The sequence below is a fragment of the Macrotis lagotis genome, chromosome 4, assembly GCF_037893015.1.
Source record: "Macrotis lagotis isolate mMagLag1 chromosome 4, bilby.v1.9.chrom.fasta, whole genome shotgun sequence".
Lineage (NCBI taxonomy): Eukaryota > Metazoa > Chordata > Mammalia > Peramelemorphia > Peramelidae > Macrotis > Macrotis lagotis.
Genome location: NC_133661.1, coordinates 173738718 through 173758657, shown reverse-complemented (window position 1 = coordinate 173758657; position 19940 = coordinate 173738718). Strand labels below are relative to the sequence as shown.

The following is a 19940-nucleotide window of genomic DNA, read 5'->3' as shown; positions in this document are numbered from 1 at the left end:
ATCAGAGTAGCTAAATCTCTCACAGTTGATCATTACAATGTTACTCTTCCTATGTGCAGGCATGGTTTCCAAAAAACAGGCTCACTTCACTGTTTTGATCATGTAGGCCTCCCATGTTTTTTGGAAGCCATGCCTCTTGTCATTTCTTATAACACAATAAGAAACATCATTTCTCACCTGATGGGCATCTCCTTAATAGGTCCTTTTCCTTTGATTTCTTTGGGATACGGACCTGGAATTGTAGTGAAATTCTCGATCAAAGGGTATGTGCAGTGTATCATTCAGTGTATTCGTGTTTCAAAATTGTTGTCTAGAATGGTTGGGCCAGTTCATTAGACTACTAGCAATTTGTGAAACTTTTCCTTCATCTCCTCCAGAATTTGTCATTTGATATGTAAAGTGATACTTCCAATGGTTTTAACTTGCATTTCTCCAATCAATACTGATTTGTTTTTATAAATCTTGACTCATTTTCCCATATATTTGAAATAGAAATTTTTGACATTTAATATCTAGTGGTACCTTTTATCAAAATTAATTTCCCTTATCTTTTAATTCAAGTCTTGTTTTTGCTTTGTCTGAGACCATGATTGCTACCCCTGCCTTTTTAACTTCAATTGAAATCTAATAGATTCTGCTCCCTCTACTTATTTTAACTGTGCAGTATGTTGGATACTGGTTTTTTAAGCCATTTTACTATCTGCTTCCATTTTAGGGGGTTGAGCTCATTTTTCATATTCACAGCTATGATTACTGTGTATTTTCCTCCATCCTATGGTTTCTTTTTACCCTGCCGCTCCCTCTAGTCTTTTGCTTCTGTTGTCTCTCATTTGGCACTTCTTTTTATTTATTTCTCCCACTCCTCTTCTATCTCTCTGATTCCCTGTATGATGATAGATTTTTCTATACCCATCTGAGGGTGTTTGTGTGCATGTCTGTCAGTTACTGATCAGAAGCACTCCTTTTCTCCTTGGAAGTGCCCCAAAGATTCCCTTTCCTCCTCACAGTGTCTAGGTTTTAAAGTCCTGAAGTCCCCCAGGTCCCTGCTTGTTGCTGTGTCCCTAGGGTCCACAGGTGTGATGTTGGTATGTGTCTTCTGGGCATGTCGCACCCATGTGTCATAGACCTCTTCCAGTTTACCTGATTTGTCTTAGGCTGGACAAATATCTCACCTTGCTCTTTTGGGGGGAGAATTCTATTTCAGGGATATTAAAGTTGTTCAGAGGGGAATGTTTGGACAGTTCACCTGAGGGACTGCCTCTCTTCCATCAACTTAACCCTGTCCTCTCAAGTATTTATCAAGCAAGTTACTAAATGCCAGACACTGTGAGGCTCTAAGGATATAAACACTAAGATGAGATGATCTCTACCCTCAAGGAACTTATATTCAAAGGAACAACAATCTTTTACAAAAGGAGAATAAAAGTACTGGTCAACCATTTCCCTAAAATCTAGGTATATACTTGTAGGTACTGAAGAGTTTACTATTCCCCACAATCTTTCAAAGAGCTCCAAAGACAGCTGAGCAAATGGGAAAGTTTTTCCAGTACTGAGATGTAGCTCAAATGACCCTTTTGGTTTCCATTCAACAAGGGATTTCAAGGTGCTCTATTACCCTTTCTCCCTACTTATCTCAGGTATCTGAACCTCCTTATTTATTTTTGTTTTGTGCTTTGCAGTCCAAAGACCCTTTGATAAAGAAAACGGAAGCAAAAGTTGAACCTGCAAAAAAAGGTAAACCACCTCTTCTATCTTCCCCACTCCATCCATAAATCTTAACTACTTTTGCATTTCTTCCTTCTTAGTTTTTTTAAAACCTGCAAAACCTTTCCCCCCTCCCCCTCTGCAGCCTTTCTTGTGAACCTCAGAATTAATTACATTATTTTGATAGACCATTCCCTTCTATGCTTCTGTCTTCATTCTATATTACTTGACCTGGCCTCCTCCTCCTTCAGTCAACATAGGGGAAATAGTTACTGCATGGGCATAAACTCTAGATAGGTAGATGGATGAACACATTGTGCCTTGTTTAGGAGACAAATGAACAAATTTAACATACAAATTGGGAACTGGGGAATGGTTTTACTACAGAAACTCAGTAAGTAGAAAATATATCTTTATAATTTATTGTTTTAATAAGTTTTATTGTTGATCTGACCAGGATGATGAAACTGAGATGGGAATTTGAATGAGATTTGTAGAAGAAATCCAATTAAGTCAGGAAGTAAAAAATGGCAGTTAGGGGTTTGAACTTCAACTGTCCATACACATACTCACAGAGTGAAGTTCCTTAGGAAGAAATCTATAAATGTTTTGGATTAAATTAGACAAATAACTGCTCTCTGGAATTCTAAGCAAAAAAAAGGCAATACTTTGAATCCTTCTGTGAAAAGTAACCAGAAAGTGCCAGTCACTGGTTCATAGTGATCAACAAATAATTGCACATTAGCCTTCTGGCTGGAGCCTGAATATTCTTCTCTTCCCTACCCTAGGAAAACTCCTTCCTCACTCAAATTACAAAGTTATCAAATTTTAGAAAAGAGAATTATAGTTCAATATAGGAATACTTACTATGAATAAATGAAACATTGGAAAAGCAAATAGGAAGTCACAATGTGTTTGAGGTAAGAAAAATGTATCCTAAGTTTAAAAAAAAAAGCAAGGCTAGCTAAAGAAATGATTCTTATTACAATAATCCAATACACTTAACATCTGTAAACAAGAATAAATTTATTTAGATTCTTTTAAAGATTTAATGATACAAAATGTATACAGTATGTCTTTAAGTAATACACTTTTCATTTCTCTCTTCTCCCCATTTCCCCCCCCCCAATCAACATAAAACACCATTTAAACAGCTATTGTGTTCTTGCCTTGCTTCTGTATCTATAAGATACACTACGAATACAAATGGAGCACTATACAGCCCCTTGGTTAAAATTACAATTAGTACCTAAGAAACAAACAAACAAAAAAAAAACAACAAAAAAATACAACTGAAGCATGAAACTTCAGTCAGAAAATAGATTTTTTCTTGTTGAATATTCAACAATATTTGGGGCAGTTAGTTAAATTACATTTTTTCTTGGCATAAAGTTGCATTGCAATCTCCCGACATTACACAATGATAATTCAACTCAATTCATTTCTTAAATAGGTACCAAAATAAAAGTAGTTCAAGATGTTCCTACACAATTTTAATTACAATTAGAAGTTCATGTATACATTCTAATTTGATATACTGGTCAATGAGATCTTTGGAAAGTATGTCACTTCTGAATAATAAAGATAAAAAGCACTTCTAGTTTTTCTTACAAGGCAACTTTTGAACAGCAAGTACTTTTCCCTTCCATGTGGGTGTATCATACCAGTCTATCATGGCTTTACCTGTTACTATGGAGCAGTGACTTGATAAAACAATGAATAAAACAATTTTTACACAATTAGGGCTCTATTGACAAAAATTGGCTCTATCTTTAAACATGGAGCCTAACCCTGATTTGGGAAATGATCTCATTTAGAAAAATGCTCATTGTGATCTTCCACTTAAACTCCTCAAATCCTCTGAATCTTAACATTTTTAGGCCTCTTCCCTATTCCAAATGAGTAATAAATATCTAGTTGAGAACTCATGACTTCATTATTTAGACATCAATGAAATACTCGGAGGCTGACCTTTGCTTTTAACTTATCAGGAGGCTGGGTGTGATCACTTCATTTCTCAGTTATTGGCAGGAAACCAGCTGCCAAACACATTCTGCTTTAACAAAACATGACTTTGGTTAACGGGATATTGCACCATGTGAGAAAGAGGGAATTATCCTCTTCACCAGAACAAAGTCAAATTAAATCTTCTTCTAAAAAGAGCCCTTTTAAAAGTTATAAATACTAATTCTTCTTTACTTTTAAAATGTATTAACTGCCAGCTGTGTCCGGTAGACAAGTATTCATTAAATCACTTCTTTAATTAGGCCTTGAAAACGTTGACCCATTACATGTCAAGTGTCACCAAATTCTCCCTGGATCTACCTTTCTGCACCACACAGCTTCCTCCTTAAGGAAAAGTGACACCTTAGTAACATTTTTGTGAAGTGTAAGTAAAATCAAAGATTAGAGCATCAGACGAATGGAATTAGCTGATTCTTTGGTGGAGCTTCCAGGCTCAATACTCAAATCTGGAGAATCATCCTGAGGAAATAGATTTTTGTCAGGTGTGTAGTCATTCCTCTTCAGATCTACATTAACCCCCAAAAAACAGAAGTTGAAGATCAGTATTTTTTTTTTAACAATTTAATTATTCATCAATTTTATTTTTTGCAATGTATCTAATCAGGTACATATAAAAGTTCAAGTACCAAATTGAAACATACAATGTCTTGTTTTTTTTTTTTGCAAGGCAAATGGGGTTAAGTGGCTTGCCCAAGGCCACACAGCTAAGTAAGTATTAAGTGTTTGAGACTGGATTTGAACCTAGGTACTCCTGACTCCAGGGCTGGTGCTTTATCCACTGCACCACCTAGCCGCCCCGAAACATACAATGTCAATAAATAGTTTAAGTAATCTTTTCACTTTTGGTGAGAATAAAGTTATCTCTTTAAAATAACCACATGAAAAAAAATAACCACATAAACATATTAAACCTACTGAAATCTGTGTGTATAATAAAGCAATGCATTAATCAAAAGGCCTGATGGATTTCAATCATGACTGCTGCCTCTCATTATGTGATCTTGAGAAAGCAGATTAAGTAACTTCAGTTTTCTGATTTACAAGAAGGATATGTAACACTCTATCCCTATGAAGATCACAGGACAATGTAGGCAAATTATTATGTGAATACTTAGGGTTGATGGAGCTGTTTGCTTTTCTCCACATGTTTTATAAAGCATGTGCTCATTTTTTAAAATAAAATGTGTTTGATTATGCTGTCAGGTTTGGTGAAGCAAAGAAAAGATTAAAATTTACTACATGGAAAAGTGAAGTCAAGATGAAAGGGACTCCCATGAGCTTTCTCCCAAACCACTCCGAATAGCTTCAAATAATGACTCTAACCAAATTCTAGTGTGGCAGACCCCACAAAAAGACTGAGTGAAACAATTTTCCAACCCAAGACAACTTGGAAGATTGGCAAGAATGGTCTGCTACCCTGGGGTGAGAGGAGGAGTGCAGAGTAGCAGGCATCCTCACTAGAGCAAACCGGCCCCAGCCACACAAGAATAGGAAGCAGGGCAACTGGTCAGTGGGTAGCAGTGGTGGTTTTCAGACCTTAACAGCATGTGCAGACCTCCCCAGCAGACCAGGAGCAGACCTCAGGAGCCACTGAATCAGCAGAGACAACTACTTTTGGAGCTCTCAGTCCACAGAAAGCAAGGGGATTGGAAGGAGATTTCAGGGGTTTCTGTTTTCACTGAGGCAGGATTCTGTTGCTTTGCCGATATTCAGCTCTGGGTCCCAGTCGGAGGAAGAGGAGCAGAAGAACAACAGAGCCTATGGCCACAGTGGAACAGGGACCTTCCTCACAGCTCCAGGGCATGGGGGGAGAGCTTGTGGTCACCCACAGACCAGGAGCGCAGCCCAAGCCTCTCCTTAGATCATAGGACCTTGGAGGAATTGGAAACTAGGAGGTTCCCCAGGGTTCTCTTTGAAAACAGCTGGAAAAAAACCTTCAAATACTTGGGACAGTATGCCCTTCACCCTGGTAGCAGACCCCCCACCTTAACAAAAGTTAAAAATCAAGTCATAGGCTGAGGAAATGAGCAATTGAAAGAAGATTAACAAAGTCAAAAGCTTCTCTATTCAAAGCCGCCAAGAAAAATATAAATGGGACTCAGGAAGAACTCAAAAAGGATTTTGAAAATCAAGTTAAGAAAACAGACGAAAAATTTTGAAGAGAAATGAGAGTGATGCAGGAAAATCATGAAAACTGAGTCAAATAGCTTGGTGAAGAAGATACAAAAACCTGATTAATAACATCTTAAAAATCAGACTGGGCCAAATGGAAAAGGAGGTCCAAAAAAGGAGAAGATATAAAAGGTATATTGTGCAAAAAAGTACAATAAGGAGAAGAATGCCTTAAAAGCACAATTGGCCAAATGGAAAAGGAGATACAAAGTCACACTTAAGAAAATAATTCCTTAAAATATTAAAATTGAGCCTTAAAGGGAAGCTGATGACTTTGTGAGAAATCAAGAAACAATAAAACAAAATCAAAAGAATGAAAAACTCAAAGAAAATGTAAAATATCTCAATGGAAAAATAATTAACCTCAAAAACAGATCTAGAAAAGATAATTTAAAAACTATTGGATTACCTGAAAGCCATGACCCAAAAAAGAGCCTAGACATGATTTATCAATAAATTATTAAGGAAAATTGCCCTGAAGCAGAGGATAAAAATAGAAATTGAAAAGATTCACAAATCATCTCCTGAAAGAGATTCCAAAATGAAAACTGCCAGGAATATTATAGCCAAATTTCAGAACTCTCAAGTCAAGGAGAAAATACCACAAGCAGCCAGAAACAATCAATTTAATATCATGCCACAGTCAGGATAAATATAGGCTATTTAAGCAGCTTCTACATTAAGGGATCATGGGGTGGCTAGGTGGCGTAGTGGATAAAGCACTGGCCTTGGAGTCAGGAGTACCTGGGTTCAAATCTGGTCTCAGACACTTAATAAATACCTAGCTGTGTGGCCTTGGGCAAGCCACTTAACCCCATTTGCCTTTGCAAAATCCTAAAAAAAAACAAAAAAAACCCCAATACATTAAGGGATCACAGGGATTGGAATATGATATTCAGGATGATAAAAGAGCTTGGATTACAACCAAGAATCAATTACCCAGCAAAATTGAACATATACCATCATGGGAAAAAATGGACATTCAATGAAATAGGGGACTTTCAAACTTCCCTGATGAAACAACAGCCAGAGCTGAAGAGAAAGTATGAACTTTAAATAAAGGACTCAAGTGAAGCATATAAGGTAAACAGGAAAGGCAAATCTAAAGGGACTTAATGATGTTGAATTGTTTACATTCTTGCAGGGGAATATGGTACTGATAATTCATATGAACTTTCTCATTTATTAGGGCAATTAGAAGGAATATATATTTATATATATATATATTTATATATATATAAATATATATATATATATATATATATATATATATATATATATATATATATATATATATATATAGAGAGAGAGAGAGAGAGAGAGAGAGAGACAGGTGGGAGTTGAATTTGAAGGGATAACATATCAAAGAGATGGGTAAGACTATTGTTCTATTAGAAACCAGGAGGGATGGGAAATCAGGGAAGCCTGGAGGGATTGGCATAAACTGATGCTGAGTGAGATGAGCAGAACCAGAAAAACACTGTACACCCTAACAGCAACATGGGGGGGTGATGATGAACCTTGATAGACTCGTTCATTCCATCAGTGCAACAATCAGGGACAATTTGGGGCTGTCTGTGATGGAGAATATCATCTGTATCCTGAGAAACAACTGTGGAGTTTGAACAAAGACCACGGACTATTACCTTAAATTTAGGGAAAAAACCTGATATCTTATTGTCTGATCTTGTTATCTCTTATACTTTGTTTTTTTCCTTAAGGATATGACTTCTTTGTCATCACACTCAATTTGGATCAATGTGTACCATGGAAACAATGTAAAGACTGACAGGTTGTCTTCTGTGGGGGGTGGGGGAAGGGAAGTAAGATTAGGGGGAAAATAGTAAAACTCAAAATAAATAAAATCTTTAATTAAAAAAAGATGGGTAAGAGAAGAATGTATTAGGAGAAAGGGGAAAGTAAAATGCGATAAGTTATTTCATATAAGAGACAAGAAAAGAGAGTGGAAGGGGGGAGAAAGTGAAGGAGAGTGAGTGAATCTTACTCTCATTGGAACTGGTTCAGAGAAGGAATAATATACACACTCAACTGGGAACAGAAATCTATCTTTCTCTAGATGAAAATTAGGAGAGGAAAGGGATGAGAGAAGGTGGCAAAGGGGATGGGTAGGTTGAATGACAGAAGGGAAGGAAGATTGTGGGAGAGGTTAGTCAGATGCAAAACACTTGAGGAAATGGAGAGAGAGAATAGAATAAATGGAGTTTGGTTAAATAGGATAGAGGGGGAAATATAGAAGCAATAGTCACTGTGGGAAAAAATATTGAAACAAGTTTTTCTGGTAAAGAGAACTGAGTCAAATTTATAAAAAATAAGAGACATTCCCCAATTGATAAAATGATCAAAAATATGAATACTTTTCAGATGAGGTTATCAATGCTATGTAAATCATTTAAAAAAAATGTCCTAACTCACTACTGACAGGAAAAATCCAAGTTGAAACAATTCTGAGGTACTACTTTTGTTATTAAAGATTTTATTTTGAGTTTTACAATTTTTCTCCCAATCTTACTTCTGCCCCCATAGAAAGCCATTTGTCAGTCTTTACAATGTTTCCATGTTGCACATTGATCCAAATTGAGTGTGATGAGAGAGAAATCATATCCTTAAGGAAGAAACAAAGTATAAGAGATAAGATCAGACAATAAGATATCATGATTTTTTTTTTCTAAATTAAAGGGAATAGTCCTTGGTCTTTGTTCAAACTCCATGGTTCTTTATCTGGATACAGATGGTATTCTCCATTGCAGACAGTCCCAAATTGTCCCTGACTGTTGCACTGATGGAATGAGCAAGTCCATCAAGGTTGATCATTGTCCCCATGTTGCTGTTAGAGTGTACAGTGTTTTTCTGGTTCTGCTCATCTCGCTCAACATCAGTTCATGCAAATCCCTCCAGGCATCCCTGAATTCCCACCCCTCCTGGTTTCTAATAGAACACAGTGTTCCATGACATACATATACCACGGTTTGCTAAGCCATTCCCCAATTGAAGGACATTTACTTGATTTCCAATTCTTTGCCACCACAAACAGGGCTTCTATGATGATGTTTTTACCCTTTTTCATCATCTCTTCAGGGTATAGGCCCAGTAGTGGTATTGCTGGATCAAAGGGCATGCACATTTTTGTTGCCCTTTGGGTGTAGTTCCAAATTTCTCTCCAGAAAGGTTGGATGAGTTCACAGCTCCACAGTGTAATAGTGTCCTAGATTTCCCACAACCCTTCCAACAATGATCATTATCCTTTCTGGTCATATTGGCCAGTCTGAGAGGTGTGAGGTACTACTTTGTAACTACAGGATTGGCTAATAGGACAGAAAGAGAAAATGACAAATGTTAGAGGGTATGTAGGAAAAATGAGACAGTGATACACTGTTGGAGGAGTTGTGAAAGGGTTCAACAATTCTGTAGAGCATTTTGCAACTATGCCCAAAGAGCCATAAAACCATGCCTATCCTTTGTCCTAACAATGCTACTGCCAGGTCTATATTCCAGAAGAGATGAAAAACAGAAAGGAAAAGGACCTATATGTATAAGTGTATTTATAGTTCCTCTTTTTTTTGGTGGCAAAGAACTGGAAATTGAGGGGATGTCCATCAGTTGAGGAATAGCTGAACAAAGTGTGTTAAGTGATTAAGATGAAATGCTATTCTTAAGAAATGATGGACATACCCTTTGACCTAGCAATATCACTACTGTTTGTGGTGGCAAAGAATTGGAAATCAAGTAAATATCCTTCAATTGGGGAATGGCTTGGCAAACCATGGTATATGGATGTCATAGAACACTATTGTTCTATTAGAAACCAGGAGGGGTGGGAATTCAGGGAAGCCTGGAGGGATTTTCATGAACTGATGCTGAGCGAGATGAGCAGAACCAGAAAAACACTGTATACCCTAACAGCAACATGGGGGTGATGCTCAACCTTGAAGGACTTGCTCATTCCACCTTGAAGGACTTGCTCATTCCATCAGTGCAACAATCAGGAACAATTTTGGGCTGTCTGCAATGGAGAATACTCTGTATCCAGATAAAGAGCCATGGAGTTTGAACAAAGTTCAAGGACTATTCCCTTTAATTTAGGGGAAAAAAAACACAACCAGATATTTTATTATATATCTCTTAGACTTCTTGTCTCTTCCTTAAGGATATGATTTCTCTCTCATCACACTCAATTTGGATCAATGTGCAACATGGAAACAAAGTAAAGACTGACAAATTGCTTTCTGTGGGGGTGGGTGGGTGGGGGGAAGTAAGATTGGGGGGGAAATTGTAAAACTCAAATATTATCTTTAATTAAAAAAACAACAAAAAAAAAGAAATGATGGATGCTCATAGTAAACAACCTACATCAGCAGATGAAATGGGAAACGAATGTACTGTATAAAAAGTAATAGTGGGGCAGCTAGGTGGTGCAGTGGATAGAGCACCGGCCCTGGAGTCAGGAGTACCTGGGTTCAAATCCAGCCTCAGACACAATAATTACCTACATGTGTGGCTGTGTGGCCTTGGGCAAGCCACTTAACCCCATTGCCTTGCAAAAACTAAAAAAGTAATAGCAATGTTGTAGGATGATCAGTTGTGAATGACTTTTCTTTGGTATTTTTTTGCAAGGCAAATGGGGTTAAGTGGCTTGCCCAAGGCCACACAGCTAGGTAATTATTAAGTGTCTGAGACCGGATTTGAACCCAGGTACTCCTGACTTCAGGGCTGGTGCTTCAGCCACCCCATGTGAATGACTTTCTCAGTAATGCTGTGACTCGAGAACTCTAAAGGACAGATATGATGGTGTTTGATTGATTGAAGCATACTATATTTTTATTTCTGAGATTTGCCCTTTTTGGGCCCAGGGGTGGGGGAAGGGGAGATTATATTTGCTTTTTACAACATGACAACTGTGGTTAATGTTTCCATGACTACATTTTTTTTTTAGGTTTTTGCAAGGCAATGGGGTTAAGTGGCTTGCCCAAGGCCACACAGCTGGGTAATTATTATGTCTGAGGCTGGATTTGAACTCAGGTCCTCCTGACTCCAGGGCTGGTGCTTTAGCCACTGCGCCACCTAGCCGCCCCTCATGACTACATATTTTTAACCTATATCAAATAACTTGCTTTCTCAATGAGCAGGTATGAGATAGAAGCGAAAGAATTTGGAACTCAAGGTTTTAAAAGTGAATGCTGAAGCTTATTTTTGCATGTAACCAGGGAAAAAAAAAGAAAAAAAAAAGAAAAAATTATGTGGGTCTGGCTAGGTTAAATTATAAAGGACTTAGCTGCAATTCTGTTGTTAGACATGTTTGTTACTATTAATAAAGTTGATTAACAACTCTTATCTATACGATTCATTAGTTTACCAGTGAGCTGTGTTTAGTATCTTCCTAGAATAAATGCAATCTTGTTTATTTCAAATAATCATTGAAACATTAAACTTTATTATATGACAGCAAATTTTCTTTTTTCATAACTATACTTAGGGAGCACAAACTAAATTTATTACTACCTGACCCAAATAATAATATTTTTAGAAAAATCCTACATTCATTATCACCAAATTAAATGCTTCACAAATCATATTGAATACCAATTTAATTAACATTTATTGCTGCTTGAGAACCACAGGGCAATACAGCTTCATTAAAATCTTGAATTTTTGATGTTAACCGACTTTTAACTTATCATTCCAGATTGCATATGCTCCCTTATCATGTGCCCTATGATTCAAACTAAATTCATTTACTTGCTGTAACCTAAAGAAAACAATATTTTTCATTCCCAAGCCTTTGATCCTGGAATGCTCTCCCTCTTCATCTCTACTACCTGGATTCCTTTAGAATTCAGTTCAAATGTTCTCTAATAGATCTCTAATAGGACCCACTTGTTATAATACTCCCCCTTTTCTTCTCCTACCTAGTCTTACCTCCATTATAATATAAGATCCTTAAAGGTAGGGAAAGATTACATTTTGTTTCTGTAACTGAAGCAACTAGATAACCAGATAACCAATAAAAAGTATACTGAATTGAAAAACTGAGTGGTACAGTGACTAAAGGTCTACTTAGTTCTGACTCCAATGCTACCTTGTTTATTTCACCAAATCTCATTTCCTAATGCTTTTATTTTCAGTGAAAAAGATCCAAAAAGCTAATGTTATGACTTTCCTCAGGAAGACATGGAAAGATATAGTTGACATTCACACCAAGCAAAGTATTCTTTAGATAGGTCTTTATTGGGCATTGTTTTGGCCAAAAAAATTCGTGGTTTGGCAGGTAGGAATAAACCTAAGGCTAGTCCAAACAGGTAACATGTTTTCATAAAAAAGAAAAAATTTTACCTGGAAGCTTAAGTTTCCTACAGCAAGAATTACAGTGATGCTTTGCTCGAAAGTTCTTTATTGCATCTTCTCCTAAGTTTGCTGGCCCAAAAACCATATCAGATGACCTTTGAAATAGTTATGCAAAACAGAAGTAAAGAATTATTAACAAGGCAAGTTTAAATCCTTCTTACCTCCCAGGGCCTTGTTAAATCATCTCCATTCTGTGCTCTTGCTTAAAGATAGCACATCTAGGCTTTTGCTCATGCAGTTTCTCTTTCTTGTAGTATCTTTACCTCCTGAATTTCTATCCATTTTTAAAACCCAACTCCCATGCCTCCTTTTCCATGAGTCTTCTCTGATCCTTCACCAGCCACACATATTTATTGTCAATATTTCTGATATACTTGAGTTACTTTTTGTCACAGTTACGCGTCTGCATCATATCCCACCACTAAATCCTGAGTTCCATTAAGGAACTTGTCTGAGATGACTTAGTTAAACTTTCCCTCTCAAGTGATGAGTTTTAATTTATGCATTAAAAAGCTATTAAATCCAATATTACCTCTTTTCTCCTGCTTTTATCACAGATGGATCTGTCAGATTCTCACCCACACCTTCATATACACAAAAGAAAGATTTTTATTATAGAAGAGATTTGTCATTGACACGACAACTGTACAATTCAATGATTTTTCTTCCCTGCTCAACTATGAAAGTATCCTCTTAAGATTACTTTTTAGGATCTGACTTCCTGGTGCTGTATTCCAGAATAACAAACATAATTTCTGGCATTACTGGCAATCAAATGTCAAGGCTAACAGGTGAGAGGACTCATCTCCTTTAGCAACCATTTTTTAGGTGCAACAACAGCCAAGGGAGGAACAACCCTGCCATAAGTTTATCCATCTTAATCATTTATCATTAAAAGGAAACTCAATGTTTTCAGGTGAGTCAACAGCCATAGAAAATATATATCCTCATCTTATAATATCCTTGAATGTAGAGAGCACTAACAACTAAAAATGATTATTTTCCTCATTTTACCAACTCAGGAAGAGACTGAGGCTTAGAGTTTAAGTGACTTGCTCATGGTTCCACAACTCAGTGGGCAGATTTTGAATCCAGGTCTTTCCTCAAAAGCTAAAGCTCTCTCTCTGCTACCTTAACTCCACTTCTAAAAAAATCAGAATATAATTTTTATTTAAGATAAAAAGGAAACAAAATTAATTATAAATTCATTAATGAAAAGTGTTTGTGTTTAACAAGACCTTGAAAGAAAAATTCTGTTTAGACATAAAACACAGCTAGCTAACTAGAATAGAGTAGTAACTCCTTGGAGATGAGACAGTATAAGGAGGAAAAAAAAACTACCTGTCATGCCCAATTTTGACAATAAACCTAAAGGAGAACAAGCAACCCAGATAAGCCTACTATGAATAAGGGGCTTGCTAAAGTTATATAAACAAGATTTTATATAAACAAGATGTTACATACTAAAATTTTTCAAGTTTTTATTTGTATTCAATTGGTATGCTCACTGGCTGCAATTCTTAAGATGGTTAGTAAAAGTCTGAAAATAACATTTCCTGTTCCAATTCTATAGTTCCCTCACTCAAAGTTCAAACTGAAGAGGACATCTAAAACCAAAAAGGGGGAGAAAGAAAGCTACATGACTACTTGAGAAGGCTGAGTAACGAACAATTTTAGACTTTACAATACTTATCATTTCTTCTCGGGCAAAATTTAATTGAATTTACCTTGTAAATCAAGTACCAACAACTCCCCTCTTGTATATTCATATGTCCAGTGGCTAAAGGCTAGCATGATTTCTTCCAGAGTATTGGTTGGGATTATTTCATCACCATTATTATTATTATATTTTCTAAACTCTCCAGTCATACATTCTTCTACTGCAAACCACTGTCCAGCAGAATGGCAATAAAGCAGGAAAACCTCTAGGAACCTTAAGAAAAATATTGATGAACATTAAATTATCAAATAAGGATAATTTATTTACTCAGAATTTCCAACAGTATTTACTAATATTTTAATCAAATCTTAATTATCTTGTCTATACTTTCAAATACTGGTACACTGACATTATTACTTTGGCATATTGAAAAGAAGCAACTCTCTCTCCAGACTAGTTCAGGCTTCAGAAATGAACTGATCAAAGATTTACCTTGGAGAATATGGAATAGATTTTGGCTTCATTTGGTTAAAAGCAAAGGTGAGCTTTTGTGCTGCTCTCTGTTGCTGGATTTCCTAGGGGAGAAAAATTTTATTCAACTAAGCTAATAAAAACAGGTTCTTATATTTATCATTATACTTCAGAAAAGAAAGACTATTTTCTGTTTTTATACAGTCACTGGCACTTACTCTGAGACACAGATGCAGCACTGTGTCTTCTTTGTAAACACTTGACCATGTATTGACTACTTCAGGAAGAAAGGACTTGATGATATAAAGATGTCCTGATTTGAGGATTTCATATTCTGACCAAGTACATAGTACTTTGACAGCTCTTCGTAAACCTCCTCCCATTTCTTCTTTACTTAAAAATTCTATTTTAGCACACAGTCCTAGTTGTGACCAAGATGACATGCTATTATTCAAAATGTTGGGAGAACTTTCTTCTAATCGATATACTGTGACTGTCTCACCTGCAATATCAAGGGAAACATATGTTAACTTTAAATAAATAGCCCTATAAAGAAAAACAAGTTAATAAAATATGACAAGAAATAACATTTCAAAAATGAATTGAAAACTATCAATGGGCCTGTCCAAATATTTATTTTTGGATTTGAAACTGAATTCTTTAGGTGTGAATTAAAAAATTACAAAAAAATATTTTTAGCTGGCCACCCCACTATATATCCAGGGAATTGGATTAGAAAACTTTAATGCTTCTAGATTTAACCTCCAAAGTACTGAATTAAATATGGAAGCAAGCCACAGCATCTCTCTCAGACTCTTCCTATCCCCCCCATCAATATTATGACAATAAACTGTTGTTTTTCCTTCACTCCAGAAGAAGACCACGACATCAGGGAGATGATGCCATGACCTGCATGTGAATTAGATTTGAATAAGAGACTCAGGTCCTGGGCTAAGCCACTAGCTTCATGTTCTCCTCTGGAGTCTTCTGGGTCCAATGACCAGATATGAATCAGGATGACTCAAGATGGTCATGGATACAGGGGCAATAAGGCTTAAGTGACTTGCTCAAGATCACACAGTAAGTTTCAAGTGTCTGGGGCCAGATTTGAATTCAGGTCCTCCTGTCACCAGGGCTAGTGCTGTATCCATTTATGCCACCTAGCTGCTCCAATGGAATAACTATAAATTAAAAATGAACATACAGAAGAAATGATATTTAGTTTTACCTCTTGGAGGCACAGGAGTAAATGGAATGCTCTGTGATAACCTCATCAGGTTATTTCTTTCCACAGCTGCACAAGGACATAAAAATAAAACTTTAAATATTCATTCATTTAGTAAATCTTTATGAAGTACAAACTACATGTAAGGGACCATGCTGGCTGCTAGGAATAAAAAAGACAACATGAAAACCTGTCCTTGCCTACAAGGAACTTGGATTCCATTTGGAAGAGTGGGTATTAAATACATTTAAACAGATAGAGGCAACAAAATTTGATGAGAGAAATCACTAAAAATATTTTGGGGATCTGTTAGATGTGGCACCTGAATTGAATCCTGAAGGAACTTAAAGATTATAAAAAACTACGGTGGGATGTAAACCCGGGTTTATTGTATGAAGATGGGTTTTTGGTTAGGGAAAAGTAAATAGGTCAATTTTGCTGGAACACAGTATGTGTGTAGGGAATAATAAATAAGTCTGGAAAGACAGGATGGAGTCAGAAATGGAGGGTTTTAAATACAAGTTTGTTTTTAATACTGTAAATTTTTACCAGATTTATTACCAGAACAAAGGAATGACACATCTTCATTTTCAGTTTTTGATATTACTGACCTGAATAGTAGTAATTTATATCCAAAACTGGCTTAAAAGGAGATGCAATACCTAAAATGGCAAATAGATAAATATGACTCTACAGAATTAACTGGCGGTCAATCAATAAGCATTTATTAGGCACTTGAAGTGTGCCTGGGTGTCTACCATGTGCAAAGAACTGGGGGTACAAAGAAAGGCAAAAACAGTCCTTACCTTCCAGGAATTCAAAATTCCAAGAAGGGAGACAATATGCAAAAATCTACTTATATACAAGAAGTGGGGAGAATAGATAGGAATGTAATGTTTAAAATTTTAAAATAAATTAGATTCCTATTACACATTCAAGAAAATGGAATTACATTTTTTTTTTGGGGGGGAAACAATTAAAAAGATGTCCAAAATTATAAAATAAATGAATTAAAAAAAACTTTAAAGAAAAAATTCAATCTGATTATGTGAAGCAGTAATAAAATGGTACTGGATTGCTTCAAAGGTAATTAAAGCCTCTCTAGGATCCTGTTTAATTGCATCATGGACTATGGGAAGAATGCTGAGCATGGTGGAGAAAGGATGTAGCATTCATGTCCTCACAATTCCTCTCCTCCCAGTATTCTTATCTCTGGCATTTAATAGTTCGGGATCTAGGAAAAGCATCTATTTTTGGCTATCAGAGTTCAGCACTAGGCTGAGTTAATCAGAACTGCTGTTCTATGGGCATGGATTCAGAATAATTGTGTACCTATAATAAGATGACCATTTGAAATGTAAAAACATCAAAAAAGGAGGTTATGTCAGCATGAGGTCTGAATTTCTGACTATTTTAAAAAAAGGATTGAAGAACAGGATAATTTACTATCTAGAAGAAACATGGTCTATATCTCACATTTCCTAATTTCTGTACAATAAAGAAACTTTACTTCTTACCATTTGCTGTTTCCTCTTCTGGTGGCCTGGAGAAATGTTACATAAAGGGACAAGGCAAAAGTTGTGAAAATTGTTAATATATTCTCCCATTTAATATATTCTCATCTTATCATTTAACTTGCTTTTTTGGGGGGGGGCTTTACTATAAAATGATTATGAATAAAATTAATCATATTATTATAGGACATCCTCATTGCTAACTATATCTACTTGGTTAATAACTTGTGACTTCAGGGTCTTACCTATAAAATAAGTAATATTCTCTTCATATTTACTTTAAAGTGTTTACAAATTGTGGAGTATTCTTTGTCCACCATATGCAGTCTCATTTCACTGATTTCTTCATTTGTAATGATATTTAGAATTCAACCCCTGAAAATGGGAAAGGGATTCTTCATAGGGAATTAGTATATACTGAGCTCATTATGATTTCATACAAGACTTTGCATGTTTTAGAATTTCTCCTTAAGTGTTGGTTACTCTGTTTCATGCCATTAGATAGGCATGGAATAAATGGATATACATACAAATGGAGGCACTCTGAATGAAGGGTATGTATTCCATTAAGAAGAAAAACAATGTATTTCCATTTAGCTTCATCACCAATTTTTTTAAAATGTTCACCTGTAAGGAAAAATCTCAACCTGAAGATATTATTTTGTTAGAGAATTCTTTTGAGTCTTACATGTCATTTTTGGGTGTATCTTTGAGGTTAGTACTCTACATGCAATATATTTTAATCTCTAAATGAATGTTTTTCCTGATAGAATTTGTCAAAAACACCAACAAAAAAAACTGATTTAACAAAAGAAATCACACCTACTTTTGGTGGCTTCCTCATTGGCTAGGGTATGCATCCTATGTTCAAGAACTTTTGACTACCAGAAATAGTTGCCTTTAATGCCTGCTATTCAGTCATTTCAATCATGTGCGACCCTTTGTGATTCCATTTGGAGTTTTCTTGGGAAAGATCCTGGAGTGGTTTGACCTTTTCTTTTTCAGTTCATTTTAAAGATGATGGACTGAAGCAAACAGTATGAAGTAACTTTCCCAGGGTTACATTGCTAGTTAAGTGTCAAAGATCAGATTTGAATTTAGGAAGAGAAGTCTTTTAGACTCCAGGTCCAGTGTTCTGTCCACTGAGCCACCATACTGCCTACTAATGTTTGACCCAGTAGCTAATCTTCCAGATATTTAGAGTGATAAAAACAGCTAATGACAAAGTCATGAAATTCTAGGTCCTGTAATTCTTTCCTAGGTCACTGAGTTTCAGATTTATCAAACCTTGTTACTGAATTCCATTATTTATACTATTCCCCCTTTTTTAACCAGTGCCAAATGGTTTTGACGATTGCTGCTTTAATAATACAATTTGATATCTGGAAATACTATTCCTAATTTTTTTCTCCCATTTTTCTCATTATTTTTCTTACTATTCTAGATCTTTTGTTCCTTCAAGTGAATTTTGCTATTATTTAATCAACTCTGTAAAGTATCCTTTGATAGTTTGATTAGACAGCGTTCTTTATATTAATTGTAATTTTCATTATACTGGCATGCCTAGATATAAGCACTGAATACTGCTCTAGCTAATTGGATTATTTTAAATTTATTTAAGGAGTATTTTGTAATTTAATCTATATAAATATTTTTTGCATTTTGGTAGAATGACTCAAAATATCCATGCACTTTGTAGTTCTTCTGAATAGGATTTCCTTTTCTTTTGGATTCTGCTATTATATGAAAACATTGTTGACAAGCATATGAATAACCAGTTCTCTAAAGAATATTGCAAATTATTGAAAAAAAAATGAAAGAATGTTCCAAATCACTAGCACAAAGAGGAAGGCAAAACAAAACAAAAGTAAGGTTTGGGCAGCTAGGTGGCACAGTGGATAAAAGTGCTGGGCTTAAAGAATAAGAAAGACCCAAGTTTGTTCTGCCTTAGAAACTTACTGTGTGACTTGGGGCAAGTCACATTACCTCATAAATTGGGGATACTAATAACTTTCTTAAAAGCAATTTGGAATTAAGCATATCAAGTGACTAAAATATCCTTACCCATACTAGGTATGTACCCCAAGGAGGTTGCTGACAAAAAAGTTCCATGAATTATCTATATTGGTGTAACCATCTATATGTAAACAGGACAGTATCACTTTATGTGATAGCAAATTACTGGAATGAAAGTAGATACCCATTGACTGGGGAAAGGATAGACAAACTTATAAATGAAATGGAATGAAATTTCAAACTGCTTTTAAGAATGTTACTAATTGACAGCTTCACCAACAACACACTAGTGTGCTTGTCTTAAAGACAGATACTCAAATGACTCTTCCCATCTTTTCTTATATTTTCCGATTTACTAGGTAAATGTGAATAAATAGCATTTATATTATCCCTTGAGGTTTGCAAAATACTTTACATATTATCTTGCTTGATCCTCACAGTCCCTGAGAGGTAGACATTATTATTAACCCCATTTTATAGTTGAGGAAACTAAGGTCAACTAGTTTATGAATATCTATGCCAATAAAAGAATAAGGAAAAAACAAGAAAGAATATAGATATTCCTTAAATAATCTTCCATGAATAAACCAACATTAAGTGACATTACACACACACACACACACACACACACACACACACACAGAATATCTATCTAAAATTTAGTTTTATTCAGGAAACCTACTTACATTTGAGCATTTGGAGTTCTATCTTGTAACCAGTCCTTAAATCAAAAGAGAAAAAAAAAAATCAAAAAGTATTTTTAATAATCTCAAAAAAATACAATTGCTAGACC

The 19940-nt window shown here is 35.6% G+C and overlaps 1 protein-coding gene across 1 annotated transcript in view; it reads right to left on the bottom strand.

Annotated features, from left to right (window-relative positions):
- Positions 1-2709: 2709 nt before the first annotated feature.
- The window catches only part of TRPM7 (transient receptor potential cation channel subfamily M member 7), a 164718-nt gene continuing 147487 nt past the window's right edge, over positions 2710-19940 (bottom strand). The window contains exons 31-40 of the mRNA XM_074234686.1: positions 19834-19868; positions 17135-17160; positions 16229-16279; positions 15621-15686; positions 14611-14894; positions 14414-14496; positions 13989-14194; positions 12794-12845; positions 12250-12356; positions 2710-4235 (exon numbers count right to left, since the gene is read on the bottom strand). Of these exons, the coding sequence (XP_074090787.1) occupies positions 4111-4235; positions 12250-12356; positions 12794-12845; positions 13989-14194; positions 14414-14496; positions 14611-14894; positions 15621-15686; positions 16229-16279; positions 17135-17160; positions 19834-19868 (1035 nt within the window). The 3' untranslated portion in view covers positions 2710-4110. The remainder of the gene's footprint in view (positions 4236-12249; positions 12357-12793; positions 12846-13988; positions 14195-14413; positions 14497-14610; positions 14895-15620; positions 15687-16228; positions 16280-17134; positions 17161-19833; positions 19869-19940) is intronic.